Here is a 21,826-nt window from a genome sequence, read left to right as displayed (position 1 = left end):
AGGTAAAATGTTTTCTCGCCCCAGTCTTAGAAAACTGAGAGGCAAACATACGTTCTCCCCCTTTACAGATTATCTGCTACAGGAAACTTGAGGTAGGTAAGAGCCACTTGCCATGATTAGGGTCCAACCAGATTCACAGCTATGAAAAAAATCGATCGCAGACCATGAAATCCTGGCAGATTTCATCGAGTTGGGTCAAGCTGAAGAGCAATATCTCTGAGGGGGGAAGCCCCGCTCTCAAAGCAGCAGCAGCACCACCAGCAGCATTAGAAGTGAGGGTGGCATGGGATGGGTACGGGCCATCAGTGGCGGGATGGGGCGGGCTAGCCTTAGAAAACATAAGAACGGATATACTGGGTCAGACGAAAGGTCCATCCAGCCCAGTAGCCTGTCTGCCGACAGTGGCCAGTGCCAGGTGCCCCAGACGGGGTGGATCGAAGACAATGATCGAGCAATTTGTCTCCTGTCATCCGTCTCCAGCCTCTGACAATCAGAGGCCAGGGACACCATTCCTACCCTTGGCTGATTGCCTTTTATGGACCTAATCTCCATGAATTTATCTAGCTCTTTCTTAAATTCTGTTATAGTCCTAGCCTTCACAGTCTCCTCTGGCAAGGAGTTCCGCAGGTTAACTGTGCGCTGAGTGAAAAAGAACTTTCTTTTAATGGTTTTAAACCTGCTACCCATTAATTTCATTTGGTGTCCTCTAGTTCTTGTATTATGGGCACAAGTAAATAACTTCTCCTTATTCACCCTCTTCACACCTGTCATGATTTTATACACCTCAATCATGTTTCCCCTCAGCCTCCTCTTTTCTAAAGATCTCATCAAACTGAGTGATTGGGCAACAAAATGGCAAATGAAATTTCATGTGGATAAGTGTAAGGTAATGCACATGGGGAACAAAATAACGCCAACTATACTTACAATATGATGGGGGCTAATTTAATATAACTAAACAGGAAAGAGATTTTGGGGTTATCGTTGGTAGTTCCTTGAAAACATCCATGCAGTGTGCAGAGGCAGTCAAAAAGGCAAATAGGATGTTAGGTATTGTTAAAAAAGGGATAGGAAATAAACAAGGAGTATCTTACTGCCTCTATATAAATCTATGGTACGCCCACATCTTGAATACTGTGTACAGATGTGGTCTCTTCACCTAAAGAAAGATATCCTGGCATTGGAAAAGGGCAACTAGAATGATTAGGGGCTAGGAGCAGGTCCCATATGAGGAGAGGCTAAAAAGATTAGGACTTTTCAGTTTAGAAAAGAGGAGATTGAGGGGGGACATGATAGAGGTATATAAAATTATGACAGGTGTGGAGAGGGTGAAAAAGGAGAAGTTATTTACTTGTGTCCATAATACAAGAACTAGAGAACACCAAATGAAATTAATGGGTAGCAGGTTTAAAACCATTGAAAGAAAGTTCTTTCTCACTCAGCGCACAGTTAACCTCCGGAACTCCTTTCCAGAGGAGACTGTGAAGGCTAGGACTATAACAGAATTTAAGAAAGAGCTAGATAAAGTCATGGAGGTTAGGTCCGTAAAAGGCTATTAGCCAAGGGTAGGAATGGTGTCCCTGGTTTCTGATTGTCAGAGTCTGGAGATGGATGGCAGGAGACAAATCGCTTGATCATTGTCTTCGGTCCACGTTCTCTGGGACACCTGGTATTGGCTGCTGTCAGCAGACAGGCTACTGGGCTGGATGGACCTTTGGTCTGACTCATTATGGCCGTCCTTTTAGCCTCTGCTCATAAAGGACCTGTTCCAGAGGTGAGCAAGTGGGTGACTGCCAGGGCCGTAGGATGAAGAAGGTGTTGAAGTCGGCCTCCCGCACACAGCCAACCAGCCCAAGGCCCTTTTCGCCACCAACCCCTGGGGTTGGAGCTGAGGAAGGGCAGGGCTGGAGTGTCTCAGCTGGGAGTTCTTAAGGTGTGCCAGGCTCCAGTTTCTAGTCCCGGATGAGCTAGGGAGGGAGAGGACTTCTCCTTCCTCTGGATGGGGGTCTCCTGAGGCTGGATCAGGCCAATTTTGTGGAACCTCTTGCAGCTGCAGGAAGCTCTAAGGCTGCTGGCTGAGAGTCTGGCCCTGAAGGGAGCACTGGCAGAAGTAAAGGGAACAGTACTACAGCCCTGCCCCCCGACAGTAGCTTTGCAGCCAGTGTTTCCTCTAATTCCCACCCCCCCTTGGGTGGTATGAATTATTTTCACATGCGACAGGGTGGAGGTGCTGCGTGGCACAGAGGTGATGTGTCACACACTGCCTTTATTTTGGAGCACATAATAAAATTCACGTGGCGGAAGCAGGACCAAGGCCTTCTCAGTGTGGGAGGGGACTGAGGGCTGCAGCAGAGAGGGACAGTGCGGGAATATACAGATACTAGAGTGGGGTTGAGTGGCTCAGAGGGTTGGGGTGCAAGGGCTCTGGCTGGGAGTAAGGCTCTGGGGTGGGGCTGAGGATCAGGGATTTGAGGTGTGGGAGGGGCTCAGCTGGGGGTTGGGGTGCAGAAGGGGTTACAGGCTCTGGTCTGGGGGTGTTTGACAGAATTGTTGGTCTCAGCCCAGCCTGAGCCGCTCCTCCGCCGCCTCTGGGGGACAGAGAGAGCAAAGGTGCCTGCTGCATATTAGTGCAGCCAGCAGGCTCCGCTCTCTCCATGCTCCCGCCTGGTGTCCCTGGACCAGAGCTACTTGGCTCTGAGTTATTTGAAGGTGCTGGTTACTCAAATACTGGTTAAAGGAGAGTTTACTGTACTTACGCTATAACCAAAGTAGAGTTCATGAAAGAATAGACAATTAACTAGAACTAGACTGCGTGGTAAAAACAGAGTACTGTACAAAACAAAAAAAAGAAAAAGGAGGAGAACCTGGGTATACACTTATAATTATCTTTCCTATCAACTACAATAGGTTTTTCCTTCTGAAATTCAGTCTGTTGCAGAGCTGGCTCGTGTCACAGGAACTAGGATCCAGTTTTTCATGATAACATCTCCATTCCTCCAGATGCCTTCTCAATGAAGGGATTCAGATGGTCTTTCTCAAGCCTGTCTTATGTTGAAGCAGCCTTTTGTTTCTCTTTGTAGACAGGTGAATCTCTGTCTTGTACTATTCTATTTTTACTTCCAAGAGATTTCAGTTGTTTGCAGTTGTCTTTGATAGCTTTCCACTGACTGTCTGGGATTGACAAGGCCAAACAATAGAGCCTTTTTACAATATCCTTCCTGCAAATGGTGTGGTTGGAGTAGTGAATTTCCAAGGGTGAGAGGAGTTGTTTGCAAAGAACAGGGACTCTTTTCCCAAGAGGTTTCTGTGTCACAAAGGATTTCTTTTAGGTTTGTTTGGGAATTTGGTGCAATAGAGGAAGAATAGAACGATAAAGCAGAATTCTCTAATCAGTAGCTAGAAATAAGAAATGGAATGCTTGTTTTAGAATGTGGTCTCATGCTGCTGCCTGGGAGGTTACATGGTTTTCTCCCTGAACTGCAAGATGAGATTACTGTAAACTCTTCCGTATCCAGCATCGTATCATCTGGAACTTTCAAATAACCAGCATTTTAACCATAAGGAAATTTTAGTTATGTTTTCCATAAATACAGTATAGTGAAAGTAAATACAAATAAATACAGCAAATATAGTGTAAGTTTACAGTGTACAAGACAACTGTTGTTGGTAAATAGTCCTCCGCATACCTTTTTGTTTCTTAGTATATAATCCTGGTTTTTCTTCAGTGTTACGCATTGCTAGGTATACCTCTCTATTAGCCAGAATATTTGAATGTCTGGCAACCTCCTGGTCCCATGTCTGCTCGGCATGAAGGAATTTCCTGTATTTCCCTACTTAAAACTTTCTGGCTGTCTATTTAACAGGCAGTCCTGTGGCACCTTAGAGACTAACAAATTTAGTCTCTATGGTGCTACAGAACTGCTAGTTGTTTGTGAGGCTACAGACGAACATGGCTACCTACCTCTCTGAGACTATTTATCTGTGTATTAATACACTTAGGCTGGGTCTACACGGTGCGGCTTTCCCAGCGGATCCATGCTAATGAGCAGCCTCGGAATTGCAAATGGCCTCTCATTAGCATGGTCCTGCGGATCATTAGCATAGCCATGTGGGAGTTCGGCCTAGGCGGAGGGGGGTGGCAGCAGTAAGGAGGCCGTGTGGATGTGGTCCTGCTGACAGAAAGAGCCTGTGTCACCAGACCCTTATGCCTGAATTGTTTTGCTTTTTGCCAGTGGGGGCATGTCCACATGGCCTCTTCACTGCTGGCACACCCCTTTGCTGAAACTAAGCTCTCGCGCAGCTATGCTAACGAGCCGTGGGACCATGCTAATGAGTGGCCATTTGCAATTTCAAGGCTGCTCATTAGCATGGATCTGTTGGGAAAGCTGCGCTTTGTAGACCCAGCCAGAGTAACTAATGTGACTCGAAAGATACCCAATATAAATACCTTTTTCTTTACGTACAACTATCATGTAGGCTCTGTTGAAGGTCATATGGAAGCATTGTGTTTGTCAGCTGAATCCAGTAAATTCTTTGAACTTTATTGTCCTAAAGTTAATTCCAGCTTTTTTTATTACAAGCTGGAATAACGTTATGCGACTGATTTACAGAGATTTTTTTGTGGCACAAATATCAGGAGCGAGTGTTACGTTCTCGGTCTCTGGAAGTGGTTTTTACAGGATGATGGGACTCATTCTTTCAGTATTTGTGTTTAAGCCCCCTCTCTCTTTTTTTCCTCGCCCACCCTTTTAGGGTGGGTGGGAGGGAGAGTTTGTGGGAGATAAGAGCGGGTATGACAAACTCCTGCAGAGGCAGCACTTGATTATTGTACAGTGTTGTCTTACAGACCCTCCTGTTTGTAGGAGTATCTTGTTGAGAACTGTTTGGCCGCAATGTGTTTAATGATAGAAATACGTGAACTCCTAAAGTGGGGGGGGTGGGCCTTTCAGTCTCCGTGGCCAGAGTGGTCAATGGCAGGCACTGTGGGACTACTGCTGGAGGACTATGAAGGTCAATACAGAATGTGCAGTATCTGTGCTTGCACTGTGCCACCAGCCATGAGCCAAATATTACTGGGGGAGGCGGTGTTGCTATGTTGCCATAACTGGGCGCTGACATTGGTTAGAGACAAACTTGAATGCAGACCCATGGACAGCTAAGTTGATACGAAGTTACTAGTCAACTTCTCTTTGTCATCTAAACTAGGCCTTCCTCTGAACGCAGTTCCCTCTGGGTTTCTCCCTGGCTGTGGGCCACACTTGTCCAAAATTTTGACAGGGCCATGCTAATTGGAGAATGTTAATGAAATTAATAATCAGTGCCTCGTTAGCATGCTGCTGGCCACGGCACTTTGAAAGTGGGGGTTGATCCTGCTTGAAGCAGGGGGCTGGACTAGATGACTTCCTGAGGTCCCTTCCATCTCTATGATTCTATGAAAGTGCCACGTTTCAATCACGTGTGGCTCGGTTACACGGGGCCCTTTTCAAAAGGCCCCCGCAAATGTCAAAATCCCCTTACTCCTATCAGCTGACATTTTGACATTTGTGGGGCCCTTTTGAAAAGGGCCCCGTGTAGCCAAGCCACTTGCAATTGAAACATGACACTTTCAAAGTGCCGTGGCTGGCAGCATGCTAATGAGGCACTGAATATTAATTTCAGCAGCTCATTAGTATTCTCCGATTTGACCATTAGCATGGCCCTTTTGAAATTTTGGACAAGTGTAGTAGACGTGGTCCCTGTGTTTCTCTTCCCTGCAGCTCCTGGGTTGCTGTGCTGCTACTGCTTCCCAAAAGTGTCTAGTCGATTCCTGGTTCATGGTCCTTTAATGGAGTTTCTGAATCGGCTCCTTCTAGCCGTTTGGCCAGCAGGCAGGGGTTGGTAGAAATTTTAGTCTCATGCGTAACTGATTTGTCTTAGCAGTTTAGTATTAGAAGAGGGGCACTGTCCCTGCTTTACTAAAAACTCACTTCCCATGGAGACTATGTGGTGTTATGCCTCATGATCTTGTCAATCTCATTCCCTTTTCACCATGGTTGCTGTTTTTTCTATTTGCACTGGAAAATGGAAGGAGACCTGTTTCCCTTTTTGGCACTCATAACAGTGCTGTTGTGTTCTGGATCACAGCACCGGAAAGACACACAAGTGAAAACATGTTTACTGAAACATGACATGAAAGCATTTTAAAGTGTAAGTTTTCTAAAAGCAGGCTTCTGCAAAACCTAAATGCTTTTTCTCCCCCTTTGTGGCCTCTACGTGCTATCAGGGTTCCAGAAACATATTATAGTAAACTACTCATCAGCAGTGCAACTACAGTATTAAAGTTTTTACTTTTAAAAGGCACATCACGACTGACACTCACACTATTTTTGAAAATTCATTGGTTATACTTAATCACGAAAGCTCACCTAATAAATTATTTTGTTAGTCTTTAAAGTGTCGCTTTACTGTTTTTCGTTTTAATCAGTGTGTTTTTATTTCATCATTGATAAAATGAGATCCCCTGGCAATTGATTATACTGACTACAGACCAGTATAAACACAGTTAGAAAACATCCTGAAATAAGTGAACATTTCTTGGTTTTTTTATGCTGTTGCCCTTAATTTTAAAAACAATGAAGTAATACTATGCCTGTTACTGTTTAATTAGCATAGATAGCCCACTTTTTCAGAATTAGGTGAAGTGTAATTTATTCAATAATTCATTATTTGACCTTCAGTGGTGGTAATGGGAACTTGTTTGACCGATACATTTTAAGGTTTCTCAGCTTAGAAGCCCTACTAAGAGTACGGTTGAACCTCTCTCATCTCGCATGCTTAGCACCTGACTGGTGACAGACGAGAGAGTTTGCTGGACAATGGACAATATTTTCTAGGACATTACCAGCACTTCCACTGCTTATTGGGCTCTTAGAAGACATTGAGGGATAAATTACAGCATAGAACGCTGAGAGCCAGGACTGGTGGCTGGAAACAAACTTTCTGGGACCATGGGAAGCTTGCTCATGCCCTGGATAAGCAGTTGTCTGACTGACTAAAATCATGCTGGATTATAGAGTTTGCCAGACGAGAGAGTTCCAGATTAGAGAGGTTCAACCTGTACTTTCAATGCCTTTCTGAACTTCTCCATTGTCCTTTAAATAGCTTTGTGAATTGATTATACTTTTTCATTGCACTATACTGTCTGTAGATACCCCTGATTGCTCCACTGTATGTGATTAGCTCCCCTCTAGTGTCTGATCTGCACAAGGCTTTATAAGACTTAATTGTATGATCAGTTTAGTGACTGTTCTTCCTTCCATAGTTCAGGGGAGGTAGAAGCTTGGGAGAAAGCTGCCTTTGGTTCTGTTCTAAACACTCTTTGGCAGTCGTGCAAATGTTAACATATACACATGCACCACTCTTGTAATAACTTCAATAAGCAATTACACACCTCTGATTTCAATGGTAATGCAATTCATTTTTGCCTTTGTTTTTTTCCTTTAATCCCTACAGAGTCAGATGGAATTCAGTGTTGCATCTCTGTCTATACAAGAACAAGGTTCACAAAACGAACAGCGGCAACTCGTCAAAGCAGCCCCTGGTGTCCAGGCCCCCAAATCTTCTCAGGGTAATAAGGCATCCAGCTCTGATGGGCTAATACCAGCCCGGAAGGAAGAAGAGTCATCCTTCTGGAAGATAAACGCAGAGCGCTCGAAGAATGAAGGTGAGCAGGCTGAATTCCAGTCCTTGACCCCCAGCCAGATCAAATCCATGGAGAAAGGAGAGAAGTCCCTTCCAACGTATTACAGGCAAGAGTCTGCACCAAAAGAGACCACTAAAGCTGAGAAATCAAGCACAGCTAAACAAGAAAAGCTTGTCAGCCCAAGCCTTCCGGCCACATCCCTAGAATGGGAGAAACCTCCACCCACCCAGCCGTCTGCTAGTGCTCTAGATGACCTCTTTCTTCCTGAACAACTGGCACCTGAAGGGTCAAAAAATGAAGATGCTGATGACATGATGTTTTCAGACCCACAGACACTTGGACAGGTAAGCACCACTGTTTAATCCACTACCTTTAATTGTTGGGAGGATATAACACACAAGTCCAACAAAATCACTCAGGAGGATGAGGGATTTTGTGGAGGACTGACACCTATCTAAGGTTGTCGTCTTTTTTTTTTTTTATGCTGCAGATTGAAGAAATCCATTCAACCAATGCACTGATTTGTCTATTTCTGTACTGGGTATTTAATAAAGTAATATCTTTATATTTACATAATGCCTCTTATCCAGTAAATACCCAAAACTAATTTACCTTTGAAACAGCAGCCCTTTCTGAAGAGGACACAGCAGATGATTAAAGACAAGCTACACAATCGTCAGGAGAAGAAATGAGAGAATACGATACCCAGTTGAAACTAAAAAAGAGTTAAGATTATTTTCCACTAAGAATAACAAATCTCATTTGTTTAATACTTCTTTGTACACTCATCCCTTGTTTAACAAGTATTTTACTCGTGAGTACTCGCTAAAATGAGGAACATATACACCTACCTAATATTCACTAAATGAATGAACTTTCCCCACTTATATGAGCAGGCTGTCTGGCTGGTGGGCAGGGAGACCAGCCTTACAACCCCCTGCAGCCTCAAACTTCCCACGGCCTTAGACACCCCCGCCCACTGCCGCATCCCTCAACAGCCCCAGGCTTAGACACTCTTCCTCCTCCGGCAGGCTCTTCACCTGGGCTGCTAGGCTGGGAGGCTCCCCCAGTCCTCCTGCTCCCAGCAATTAACTCAAGTGTTAAGGTTTCAGCACCGAGGCATAAGGTAATTGCTCTCCCTAGTGATAGAGAGAGCTGCCATCTCCAGCAGCTATTGCTATTGATGGATATCTGCCTGAGGCAGCAGTGTTAAGAAACTACAAATGGCTTCTTTAACAGCCGCATGCAGAACTGCCCAGCTGGCGACCCTTAACAAATCTCATGGGACCCATAGGTTGGGAATCCCTGCTCTACGTACATACACTACATCCTGTTTCTGGTGCAACACTATTCAAATGCATCAGAAAGGTACCTAAACTCAACTGGTTTATGTCAATTTAGAAGCACTTAGAACAAATTGGAGACTTTTACATGTATTTTAATGGGAATTTAGTGTTGCTCGTATGAGTTTTTTCACCTCTGAGCAGAAATTTGGGAGCCAATTGTACTCATATAGTGAGGGATGAGTGTAGTTTAAAGCATTTACAAGTGAAATTAGGAATCGGCAGTACTTGGGTGCAACAAGGGAAAGTCTCTAAACTGAAGGCATCGCAATCGATGAGTTGAAGCAGGAGAATTGTGTTTTTTAAAACTCTCCCCCTCTCCTCACCACCCAGCAGTCGCTTTCCCAGTGGAGCTGCGCTCAGGCTGGTGAAAAGAGCTAAGCGGGAATGGAGCAAGTTCATGACTTTGTTTTGGAGTTGACATGGCTATTTTGAAAGCAGCTCAGTTGCTTGTTAAGATCTATTTGAAAAGCAGATGCTCATCTGAGAAAAGGAGAAGCACAACAGGATATGCTTTTGTTCAGCATCCAGCGTAAGCAATGAGGAGAGGGAAAGAAATTGCAAGTTTAAAAAAACAAATGGTAGGAAAGATACCTCTTCTTGGGTAGTGATGTCTCCTGCTGGTAGCTACGTACAAACAGATGTCTTTCTGACATACAGGAATCACTTCAAACACTTTGGATTTTTCAAGGCAGAAGACCCTCTAAGATAAATATTCCCTGTATAAAAGTATAGAACATACTATAAAATTAACTTGGCACTGAAGACTTTTAAAAGTTATTGGCAACAATTCAGTAATTAAGGTTTCATTGAGATGCAAACTTAAAGCAGAATTAAAACCTTATTTTTGTATTTGTGATTCCTGAATGTAGACTCTTGAAAAGTTACTGCATAAAATTTAAAGGCAATTTAATTTTCTGTGTAAAAGCCTGGCTCCTTGAAATTTCAGTTTTTCCTCTCATTTCTTTAGCTAAACCATCACAGTTGCCACAATTCGGATAATGCCTCAGACATAGGCCATTTTTGAAACTATACATTTACAAACCTATTTCAGAGAGCAAAAAATTAGATCTGAGAAGTCATCTGCTGCTACTTTTTTTTCATACGACCAACCCGGCTCATTGACTTAGCAATTCTGAAAAATGAGATGGGGAAATTAATGAATTTTTGTCTCTCTTTTAATCATGAGTTCTGTGTTGAGCTCAGCATGGAGAATCAGGGAGCAAACAGGAATTATGGCAATGTGCTCTGGGAAATAGGTGAGGTTTTGAGAGGTCCTTGCAGAGGCATACAGGAGAGCTGGAGAAAAGAAGCTCCTGGACAAATGCTGGGGTGATGGGAACCAGAACTGGTCTGAGTAGGTGGTTTGAGAGAGGAGCCCCTGGTATCTGCATCAGAGCGTGGGAAGAGCTCCTCCGACACTGGAAACACAAAGGTGTTAGGAAAGCCAAGAGCCTCTGCATTAAGGGCTCTTCATTGCACTTTTGTTGCCAAGATACTGATTTGAGACCTCTAATATGGTCTATTCCTCCTTGCCACCATTCTCTCTCTCCCTCTTTCTGTAATCCCAAAAGTGTGTGTGCTGTGGGTGACAGAGGAGTATGACATCAGATAGAGGAGAACTGGAGTGTAGCCATGATAAGGAATGTCTTCATTGCTTATTTCATTGCTTTCTACAGACGTGGTGTTCACTAGAAATTTAACAATCGCCACAGTGCCAATGGCCAATTATACCTCATCATAATAATTTGATGTTGAATTTTAATGTAGATGATGTGATTGTCTTGATCCAAAAGTGATTCTTCTTGGTCAAAATTTCAGTGCATCAACAAGGAAGGCAGTGTGGGGAATTTTGTGTTTCATCTTTTCACAGAACAAGTGCCTCATCTCCAGGTTAATTGACTAAGCATCTTTCATAAACCCTTAATTCATTTCATCGTGATAGTAAATTGAATGAGTACTAAACTGTAATATTGCAGTAGTATTAAAGTATGCAAGGTTTCAATTAAATTTCATGGTAGTGGCCTTCTGAACTAAAAGAGATTAAGATGGCTTTAGCTTCTTGGAAACCAGCGGGTAGATAATGTTGGTGTCGTCATTACTTACATAATAAGTAATCTGTTTGAATTAGAACGTGCAGTTGATGGGTTATACATGTTTCCTCCTCCCTCCCCACTCTGTCCTAAAAAATTATAATGTGAGTCAGAGGGAATATAAGGAAACACTTTGACCTGCAGGACACACAGTACTAATCACTCTGATAACTGGAAATATCCTGTTTTCTCCTCAGTCCTATGTATGGTGGTTGTGTGTTCAACAGAAGTTTAAATTTCTAGAGCAGATCCTTTTCAAGCATGGAGGAGTACAGGAGAAGGATGTGAAGCATTGGTAGACCCTCTGCCTTTAATTTAAAAATGGGCTTCAAATTTTTTTATTTACTCTTTTTTAGATCTAAGGCTCAGTGAGTTCATTTGTTTGTAATGCTCTATATTTAATATAATTTTGCATTTCTCTTACAGATTAATACAAGCAATGTTATCTTGAAGACTGGCTTTGATTTTCTAGACAACTGGTAAAGACATTCCAGAACAGTTCAGATCAATTTTTGGGAAGAAAAAGGGGCATCCTTCTCTTTGTATGTTAAGTTACTAGCATCTGTGTATTTTTTTAAAAAGAGCTTCAAACCCAAAGTTAGGCTTTGCATAAACATTTTTGTAAGACCAGATGCATTTTTGTATTTTTAAATGATCCAGTGATTAGAAGTGTTGTCTCATTTTGGATTTTTTAAATGTCTGTTACAAATTTGAATGCTTACTTTATCGGGGGAATAATTTTCTACCAGTTTATGTATTAAGGACAGAAAAACCTAATTAAAACCTCATTCCAAGGAGTGAATCTACAGGAACAAGTTTCTATTTTCAGTAGCATCCTAGCCACCATGGCTCGTAAGCAACCTGATTGGGGCATGGCTTTAAATAAGCTACCAAAACTCAGTCATGCCTGCTTCAGGTAACTAATGAAAGAAGGCACAGGAAAAATACGCATATTAAAAATTGTATTAACTTTGTATGTTTTGTATTTAGTCAGTAATTTTCTACCACTGTTTTGAAAAGGTGTAAAGGTTTTACCAAAAGAATTTGGTCTAAAGTAGCACTGCAGTTGTACCCAAGAGGTGGAATAAAGACTGTTCAGAGAGGAAAACGTGTTTGGAAAAAAATTTGTAAAGCATGGGAGAATATTACTTGTTTTGGGTTACAGAATGGAAAACAATCTTGGGGGAAATGCCAAGTTGCAGCAGTCACTGCTTCTTTGGGACAGTACATAACTCCTGCTCGCAAACATGTTGGAATCAAACACCAGTATCTCCTGGAGTATAAACTACCCCTAACTTGGCTGCAGTAAACTGATATGCTTTGCCAGAAATTATAGCAATATGGCTGTTTATATTTTTAAAACAGCTCCTCTTCTTGAGGACAAGTCAGCCTAAGTTTTGGTGCCCTCTCCCATTGTGGATACGTTCTCCGGTGTGCAACATCCAGGGAATGTTGGCTCCTGAGACAGAAATAGACTCTTGGGGCAGCACATGGCAAGCTGGTGTCCCATTCTACTTCTGAATGATCCTCAGTTGGTGTTCAGTACAGAGAAGAAATTATAGCTGTCTTTGAACTGCCATTCCTGAAATGCAGCATGATTCACACACTGACTCTCACTGTGTTTACCTTGCCTTGAAGCCTTAATTCCCCTTACGCACAGCAGTGAATGGTCTCTCTGATGCCAAAGGCTTATGACCTTTCACTTTTACCTCAGTCCTTGGTTCCCAAGATGTTTGGGGTAGCTGGCAAAATGTGTGACTCATTTTGTTTAGTGAGTCCATGCCAAAAGCTGTATCCTGGCCATCGGATGGGTAACCTGTACCAGTTAAATCTGAACTCCCCGAGGCCTCTCTTGGACTGACATTTGACAGTTTGTAATCTTTAACAGTGGCAGTTAAACCAGCACATTTCACAGACTTTCTGCAGAATGCTGTCCTATCTTCCAAGGACTTTCCAAAAACACCAAAATGTTTTCATTTCTTCCAGTCTGTAATCTGCAAACTGATGTATTACTGCTTTTGCTTTGTAGACACACATGTTGGTATCCATAGCAGTAAAAAGTTATTCAGTGCAGCCTAATGGAAGGCTAATTTCAAAGTATAGTCTTGTTCAAAACAAGTACCCACATCTAGTAATAAAAAAACAGACGGCTAGTAAAGTGAATTTAAGGTGAAATATCATTTTAATTTTTGGGTGCATCTACACTAAGGACTAATGTCAAAGATAAATTTGGAATTAGGCACTACATCGAAGTAACCAGCAGAGAGTCTACACACATTTTCCCTTACTTTGAAGTTAACTTACCTTGAAGTTAACTTCAAAGTAGGGAGCCCAACTTCGAAGTCCTTACTCCATTCCCAGGAATGGAGTAGTGCCCTACTTCAAAGTTTAACTTTGAATTAGGATGTGTGTAGACACTACTTCGAAGTAAGCAACTTCGAAGTTTATTTTTGTAGTGTAGATGCAGCCTTTAAGTACTAAATTACTACACCTACTTTGGCTAAATGTATTTAGTAGCATAGCCTTATAGTATTTCACTTTCTTCACTTTCATTCCTCCCCTCCATCCCCCTAAAAATAAAAATAACCTATAAAACCGATTTGGTTTTAGTAATCTTCAGTTCAGGACAAGTTTTCTCCTTTTAGTTTTGCCCAATTTCTATGGGCCTAGATTATATTTATAACTTTAGCTGTTCAGTTTAATATTTCTAAATAACTCTTGTTGGAGCTGTTACTCTTCCAGCATTGAAATTGTAACAAGTACAAATTTTACAGATATTGCAAAATCAAGTGCAGATTTGCATGAAGTTCTTGGAGTTTTTTAAAAGAAAACAATGACACTAAACATGCATTTTGCAGCTATTAATAGAACTTCAAACCTAAGTGTTTTCTATTTATTGAATCATTTGGCTACACAATAAATGCTCTAAATTCAAGCAGGAAGCATAAACTTTACTTCAATGGTGGTAGCTATTTGTGGAAGATTTCTTAACGTTGGGAGGAGCATTCTTTTATATCTGCTAAAATGATGAAAAATGTATAATGTGCTCTAATCTGTGCTCTTTATTGCCCTCTTCCTTTGGTGTATCTCATACTGTCCATCTTGGGAGCAGCTGGTAGAACATGCTGCAGAGAATTTGCTCATCCCAGTTTGTTTTTCCATGCTGTGTTTATGAGGAGAGCTAGTAATCTGACCTTTGATATGCTTTTTATTAAAAATTCTTAATGAAAAGTTGTCACATTTTATGTTAATCTTTAATAAATATACTTTTAAACAATGTTTTTATTGCTTCTGCTTTACTGTACCTTGCTAGCTTCTTTCTTTCCCTCTCCCAAAATGGTGCAAGGTATTTGGCAACAGTAAATTATACTGTAAGGGAAGATGACAGAGTTAGCACAGATTTGGAAATTTCTGACTTTCAAAATGTAGCTATTTATCCTGCCACTGCTGTGATCATTGTATTTAATGCTACACAAAGACTCTCTACTGCTTTTTTTCTAAATTATTGAACTTTAGTATAATGCCTCTTAAGAAGAGAGGGGATATCTAAGATAAATGAAGAGGAGAATTAAATACAGAGTTGAGTACAGACTGGTGTCTGTTTTAATTATGTAGATTGAAATACTAATAAAAAGATTAGAAGGTGGTACTGTATGCAGCCTTCCAAAGCAAGTTTTTTAAAAAAAAACCCTCCAAATCTGTAGCTATTTTGTCCATTCAAGTCAGCAGCCTGAATGAACATATTGCAGCTGCAATGGGCAGGCTAGGTGGGGGCAGAAAGTATTTAGTAAAGACTAATAGTAATTATTTTTATATAATAAAAATTTTAAGCATAAGCCTCAGTATTGTGAATGGCTAAATATATATCAAAATCATATTTTATAAAATGGAAATGTCATGCCCTTTAATTGTTTATCATAAGTAGTAGCAATGAACTGCAGTAAATTCTTTGACACCCTTTATGCCTGCAGATGCTACTTTGACCTGTTTTGCAACTCCTTTAGCAGAACTTCCTCTTTTCTGAGCTACCTTACTTAATTACAAAACAAATTAGTCTGAATTTCTACCAACATCAGCTGGGCTCAGAAATCATTTTAAGTGAGCAGCAGAAAAAAAGTCTGACATGAACAAGCAGCTATCGATCATTCTAATTTTAGTTAGGATCTGTATTGGGCAAGGGGTGAGGAACCCTAGAGAACTTGTATAAATTGTCATAGGTCCATGGCAGTTAATGACTCTGACAGTTTTCACCTGCTGAAGATCTGGTTCCTGACATATCATAGGATAACTTGTATTCTATAATGGATGTCAGTGCATGAGGGGTGTTCCACTTTTTTTAAAAAGGGAAAACAGGGATAAATGCTTGCAAGGTCCTATGTTGAAGTTACCAACAAATCCTATCAGAAAGGAGATGAAGGTTTGTCAAAGATCCTTCGTCCCATGGAAAAAAAAATCCATAGCTGGGACCTGAAACTTTCTACTGCATTCTTGTGTCAGGGTAAAAAAAAACCAAAAACCCTTATTTCAGAACACCTGGGATTCAGAATTCAGTACTTAAGAGTGGAGGAGATTATATAACCAAGGCCCACGGTAATTCACCTGGAAGAGCGATAGCTCTGCTCTCCTGCTTGGCTTAGTTATAGTTTCATGTTGTTAGGACCAATGTCTCAAAAGGCCCTCGTGGGGTTCTAGAGCCTGAGGCAGACACTATGCACAAGTACATGCTTGGGTGATCCGTACTTGTGGGGGTAGTTGGTTCCCTGTTCAGCTGTAGATCTCAGGCCAAAGGGGCCTCTGCAGGAGAAGCAGGGACAATGAGACCAGTGGGCTCTTACTCTATTTAGTGTTAGATGTGTGAAACCCAAATTACAGCTCTCTTCTCACATGGGCATCCCCAGGTGGGCTACTTCATACCTTCTTTTTCAAAGAGATGCTGGACAAGGAGTACAGAAAAAAAAAAGACAAAGTAAGCACAAATGACAGCTGACAATGGTGCTCTACACAACAGTTTTGCTGACATAACCTCTGTCAACAGACCGTGCCCATACCTAATAGAGGCTCCCGCTGTTGATGTACACTGTTGACAGAGGACAACCAGACTGCCTAGACCTCAGTTGACAGAACAGCCAACCAGAAGCCCTCTCTGTCAAGAGATGCCCCCCGCTCCCCAGAGCACCTACAATTTTTTTTTAAAATAGACTGATTGCCTTGAATGGGACCAATGGAACTCTGTTGAGAAAACTGCTGCTTTCTCGCAACAGTTTCTGAACAGAACACATTTGTAGTGTGGACGCTCCTTTTGTTGACAAACCTCTGAAGTGTAGACCCAGCTTTTGAGTCTTGCATCTAATTACCAATTTCTGCCCTAACCCCATGTCCCTTTCACAAGGCATAAAGAAGGAGGTATTGCAGGAATTAGTGGTTACTGACTCCTGCTGTGTGACAGGTATTAGCTATTCGTAAACCTGGCCTGTGTCATGTGCCTGGGCCTTGGAAATAAAGTTTCATGGCTACTGCATTACCCGTTCCTTTAGAGAGAACAGCTCCCATTCCTCCAAACCACCTAATGCAATTGGAAAAATGGACAAAGTAAGCCCATTACTGTGCTATGTCATGAAAAACTTCATCATCCAAACAGGCACCGCTGAAATATGGCTGAGCCTCAAGTGCTGTTGAATACACATAATCAATCAATCATCTGTTCAGTTTGCCACAATGCTTTATATAGAGGCCTGTGAGATGCCAGTACTAAGCAAACCTTAACCGAGTGCTGCAGGACAAAAATGAAAAAAAAATGTGAATGTTCTGTAAATATTAACTAAGCATTACAGTGGCAAACCCAAGCCACATTTTGATGGAAAGGTAAATTTACATATTTATAATGCCAGTAAATCAATAATTGTTACTTGCATGGCAGCCTCTAATCAAACAGGTCTTTCTCTGCAATAGTCAACTCCAAGACGAAAGTAGGAAAAGGAATGAAAGACACCAAAAATGTAGCTAGCTATTTAAGTAGAGTTAATTCATTTTGAAGGCTCCCTCTTTAAAAACCAATCATACTGGCATACAGAGCTACTCATGATACTGCTCCCAGCCACAGAGGAGTCGGTGGGAGAATTCAGAGGGAACCCCCAAGATGCTCAGGGGTCAGCTCTGCCTTCCCACATACGCCCAGTGCATTGCTCACACTGCTGATGACAGTGCCCCTAGTGTGGGCATCATCTATCAACAGAGGGAACAAGTGTCAACTCCCTCTGGTGATTTTTGTTTTCTTAACGTTTGGATGTTAGCATGAGCTTTGTCAACAAAAACTGAGTAGCACAGCCAGAACCAGACTGTCAGGGCAACTACACCTGTAGCCTCGTTCCATGACCCCTCAGGGGCGCTCACTGAAGGTATTTAAGGGCCTATCTGCACTTGCCATTTCAAGGGAAAAAGTCCCTGTTTTGCACAAAAACTGCGAGCGCATCTACACGTGAATGACTTTTGTGGTGGAACTCACAAGTTTCACTGTAAACAGAAAGGTGAGAGCGCTTACCAGTGATGCGTAGCTGAAGCTGTACATTCTTCCTGTGTACACTGGCTTTTAACCTCCTCAGGCTATCCCACAATGCCTAGGTGACCGCTCTGGCCAACAATTCTGCAGCTTTGACACAAAGTTAAACCAACATTACCCAGCCCTTCCCCTCCCCCAGACAGCCCAGGGAAACTTGAAAACTCCCCCTCATGTTTTCCTGGCACATGCTCACTTACCAGGACAACTGGCAACACCTGCTTCATGGAGCGAAGGGTTCCCTCCATGCAACTACTGGAACTTATCAGTCTTTGGCGAGAGTGGGCCGTGCAGGAACCCAGCATGCCCCTCGATCACCCCCTCCCCCTTTCCCATAAGACCTATCGTCAAAATGAAGAGAGCGGCTCGGGGTGACCAGCCGTCCCATATTAGGCAGGATGGGCCCATATTTGTGATGCCAAAAGGGAGTCCCAACTTATTTTTTAAAAGGGACTAATTGTCTCATATTTGGCCCTCCCTCACTGTTCTTTCCCACCAGCAGCTGCACAGGCACGGGTCACGTCCGCAAACCTCAGGGAAGTGGGTGGAGTGTGGGCGCCTGTCACAGCCCTGCTGCTTCCCTGGGCAGGCCGCCAGCTGTCATGCTCCAGGCTCCTGGGGAGGGCTGGCGCCTGCCGCCTTCTTCACGGCTCCCTGTGGTTTGGTGGAGCTGGGAGGAGCCAGCCCTCCCTGCCATATCTCCCTGTCCCATATTTGGGACAGGGAGATACGGATGCCCGAGCCCTGTGGAATAGCTGTCCTCAGGGCACTGCTCTTGTCAGCAATGGAAGGACTGAAAATGTGACCGCTTGTTAACCCCCGTGGAAGTACGTGAGCACACAAACCAGTGCTTTCCTTTTACTGGTTCACTATCATTGGTAAAATGACAGCACCAAAAACTCCACCAGTGCAGACACAGCCTAACTCCCAGGTGCCTCTTCTATTGGCTGGAGACCCATGTCCCCCCTCTTTCTGACTGGGTGGGGGGGGCGGGGAAGGGAGGGTTCTAATGTGGCCCAGGTCCCTGCTTTACACTGCCCTATCCTCAGCAAGCCAGCCTGCCTTATGGCTGGCACCTGTGAGCTGTCTTCTTCCAGAAGGTGGCGAACAGTGTGTTGCCAGCAGGTACGAGTTGCCAAGCTGCCCATAAGCAAATTATTCCTAAGGTACAGACATGTAAAAAGCACTAAACATACCAGGAGTCACCCATCCGTTGTCAAGGAGGCCAATGCTTCTGCAAACATTAAGGTCCCTGTGGGCAGAAGGGCCCGTCCGTTCAGAACAAAGGTCCTGAGACAGCTAAAATGCACTTTCTTACAGCCAAAAGCCCTTTCCTTCTTTTCCTGGATGAAGTGTGTGTTCTACCCACCAAAGCTTACGCCCTAATAAATCCATTAGTCTCTCAGGAGCTGTAGGACTCCCCATTGTTTTTGCAGACACAGACTAAACACAGCTATCCTTCTGAGACTGCCCAGTCAGCAGCAACAGCCAATCATCTTTGGCACATTCTTCACAATGTAACTCCAGAAGCAGAGCCCATGTGCTAGGGAGAATGATGTCTCTATTCTACAGGGGTGGCTGAGAAGCAGCTGGCTTTCAGCTTGTGTGATAGAGTACAGGGTTTCAGCCCCTATGGTTACAGGTTCACTCCTGCCTGCCAATGTCCTGGGCTCACCAGTGTTACAAGTTCAAACTTCTGGTTGGCTAGCTGTAAACAAGTTCCAGTACAATACCAGAATGCATAATGTTTGCTGAAGACTTTTAAAAAATTAGAGACAAAAAATGGGGAGGGGCATTTCCTCTCGTGCATTTTTTTGGTGTTCTGGTCTGGGTACCTTCAAGCACTCAAGCAAAGAAACTTCTAACCATTTCCTCTGGGGGGGGGGGCATTGATTATCAATGCACAAAAAAGATATAATAAATGTTAATAGCTATTAAGTATTTTAAAGGTGTAAGAAAACATAATAACTGGTAACAGAAGAATGAGGTAAATTAATATTTAAAATTAACATTATTCGATTTTTCAGAGCTTATTCTTGGTATTGGACACGAGAGCTCACTGGGGCTAGTTTGAGGTTTAAATTTCACATAGAGCCTGACCCTGCTGGTTTCCTGTCTCAGGATGGGAGGGAAAGACATTTGAAAAAAAGTAATAATAAAACTTCCCAAACATGTCTCATTTGAGGGCCTGCATCTCAGAAACCCATTGACACCTGATTTGTACCACCTACTTGGACCTGGGCCCTGAACCCATTATGCCATTTTACAAGAGGAGCTGTTTTCAGATGACAATTTGAGAAAGCCATGAATATTTGGCCTTAACAATCACCTTGCTGCAACCTTAACTAGGGCATAAGCCTCATTAACAATGCTAGCTATGGAGAACTGGGTAGTAGATTAGTTAAAAAAACAGAGTTTTGTCCTTTGTGGCCAAGCACGCTCTTTAGAGCACTAAAAGAGCTCTGAAGAACACCCCCCCCCCCCCCCCCCCCACTCTTGATAGTAACCTAGGCAAGCCCGGCTTTGCCACACACCCTCACTACACCTCTAATGCCTCCATCTGGCTCCCCCCACAAACAACTCTCCTTTTTCCTTTCGAAACCTTGCTACAGTTCTTTTGCTCTCCAGCATGTGCTGGCCTTTTCCCTGTCCTGGCACCGTCTCTTAACAACCTCCAGTGCCTGCAGAAAACTCTTTATCTTAAGCCATTCTTCCTTTCCTGTTTGTGTTTCCCAGACAGCCCTCTATCAAACTAAAACAACCTACTCATGCAGTAAACAGCCCAATAAGTATGTCAACATAGAGTATTAATAAGTTATAAAGCAGCTCTAAATCCGTCACCAACAGGTTGACTTTGATTACAGCTTTCATAAAACCTCTCAGGTATGCTTGAAAATTGATACTTCAGAGTGCTTGGGCTAAACTGTTCTTTACAATTAGATTTTATTAGTTATTTTAACAATACCTTATTTTTATAGTGACCAGCACTTGCTTTTTACAGGACGGATTCTGCTCAAATCTCACTTTACATAGGGCCCTAGTGTGCAATCTCTTCTATGGATTTGATGTGCGCTCTGCAGAGGAAGCTGATAGGCTCAGGCACATAATGCATTTGTATTAGGCCCAATTCTTTGCTCACATGCATCAGCATAGCTCAGCAGTAAATCCACTGAAGTGAGTGGGTTTACATTATTTTAAAGCCAGTGTGAGCCAAAAAGCCAGCCATTTTTGGAACAGTCTTATTGAAGAAATTAAGGGTTAAACCTCTCAAGTCTGGCACCTTGGGAACCTGACCAGTGCCGGACAAGAGAATTTGCCCGACCATGGGAGGTCAATATTGTCTAGCACATTGCTAACTCTTCCACTGCTTACTGGGCTCTTAGGGAAGACAAGTAGAAGTAAATTACAGCTAAATAACAGCACAGAACACTGAGAGCCAGGACTAGAAACAAACTTTATGGGACCACGGGAAACTTGACCACACCCATGACCAGTGGTCCCCTGGCTAACTAAAGTCATGCCAGATTATGTTGGTTGGACAAGAGAGTTCAAAATTAGAGAGGTTCAACCTGTACTTCATGGCCAAGAACTAGCTGAAAAGCAACCTCATATCCTAGCTTCACATTTTCTTTTCTCCAAATCATTAATGGCTGGAGCAGTAACAGTTAATATCATGTAGCTATCGAGGTCCACTGAGTGCTCATGAAAACTCTAGCACTGGATCATTTTCTATTAAACCTGATCTCTGTTGTGTTTTCCTAGAAGTTTCATTAGCATTTAGAATTAAGGGCACCGGCAAAGTGTACCATTTTTTAAATCGTATGACCTTCATAATGCTTCCTCCAGCACTCAGCCTAATGTGGCAAAACAGATGTGTACAATGTGCAGAATAGGAAAACTGCTATTTAATCCTCCACACAAACAATGCCAGAAAATTACAGTTACACAAAAGAGTGCCTTACCGCCCAGTCCAAACAGCTGACGTGGAAAATTATTACTCAGGATTTTGATTTCCACAGGAATGTAACAAGCATGCCAAACGTCTAGGCAAGCTAATTTTAGCTGTTTTGAGTTGACTGGGTGGAATCCTAAAAATATGTCTCAACCCCCATTTTTAGATATATTTTTGTAGGACACAATGAACGTGGAGCTTCCT

At 42.7% G+C, this 21,826-nt stretch overlaps 1 protein-coding gene across 2 annotated transcripts in view; it reads left to right on the top strand.

The window, feature by feature from the left end:
- The window catches only part of C3H1orf198 (chromosome 3 C1orf198 homolog), a 28,304-nt gene extending 13,908 nt beyond the window's left edge, over nt 1-14,396 (top strand). For both annotated transcript variants that reach the window (XM_074990193.1, XM_074990192.1), the window contains 2 exons: nt 7,492-8,025; nt 11,544-14,396. In XM_074990193.1, coding sequence (XP_074846294.1) covers nt 7,492-8,025; nt 11,544-11,600 — 591 coding nt within the window. In that variant the 3' untranslated portion in view covers nt 11,601-14,396. The remainder of the gene's footprint in view (nt 1-7,491; nt 8,026-11,543) is intronic.
- The last annotated feature ends 7,430 nt before the right edge of the window (nt 14,397-21,826 follow it).

The sequence above is a fragment of the Carettochelys insculpta genome, chromosome 3 (assembly GCF_033958435.1).
Source record: "Carettochelys insculpta isolate YL-2023 chromosome 3, ASM3395843v1, whole genome shotgun sequence".
Taxonomy (NCBI): domain Eukaryota; kingdom Metazoa; phylum Chordata; order Testudines; family Carettochelyidae; genus Carettochelys; species Carettochelys insculpta.
This window is presented reverse-complemented; position numbering and strand designations above follow the sequence as displayed.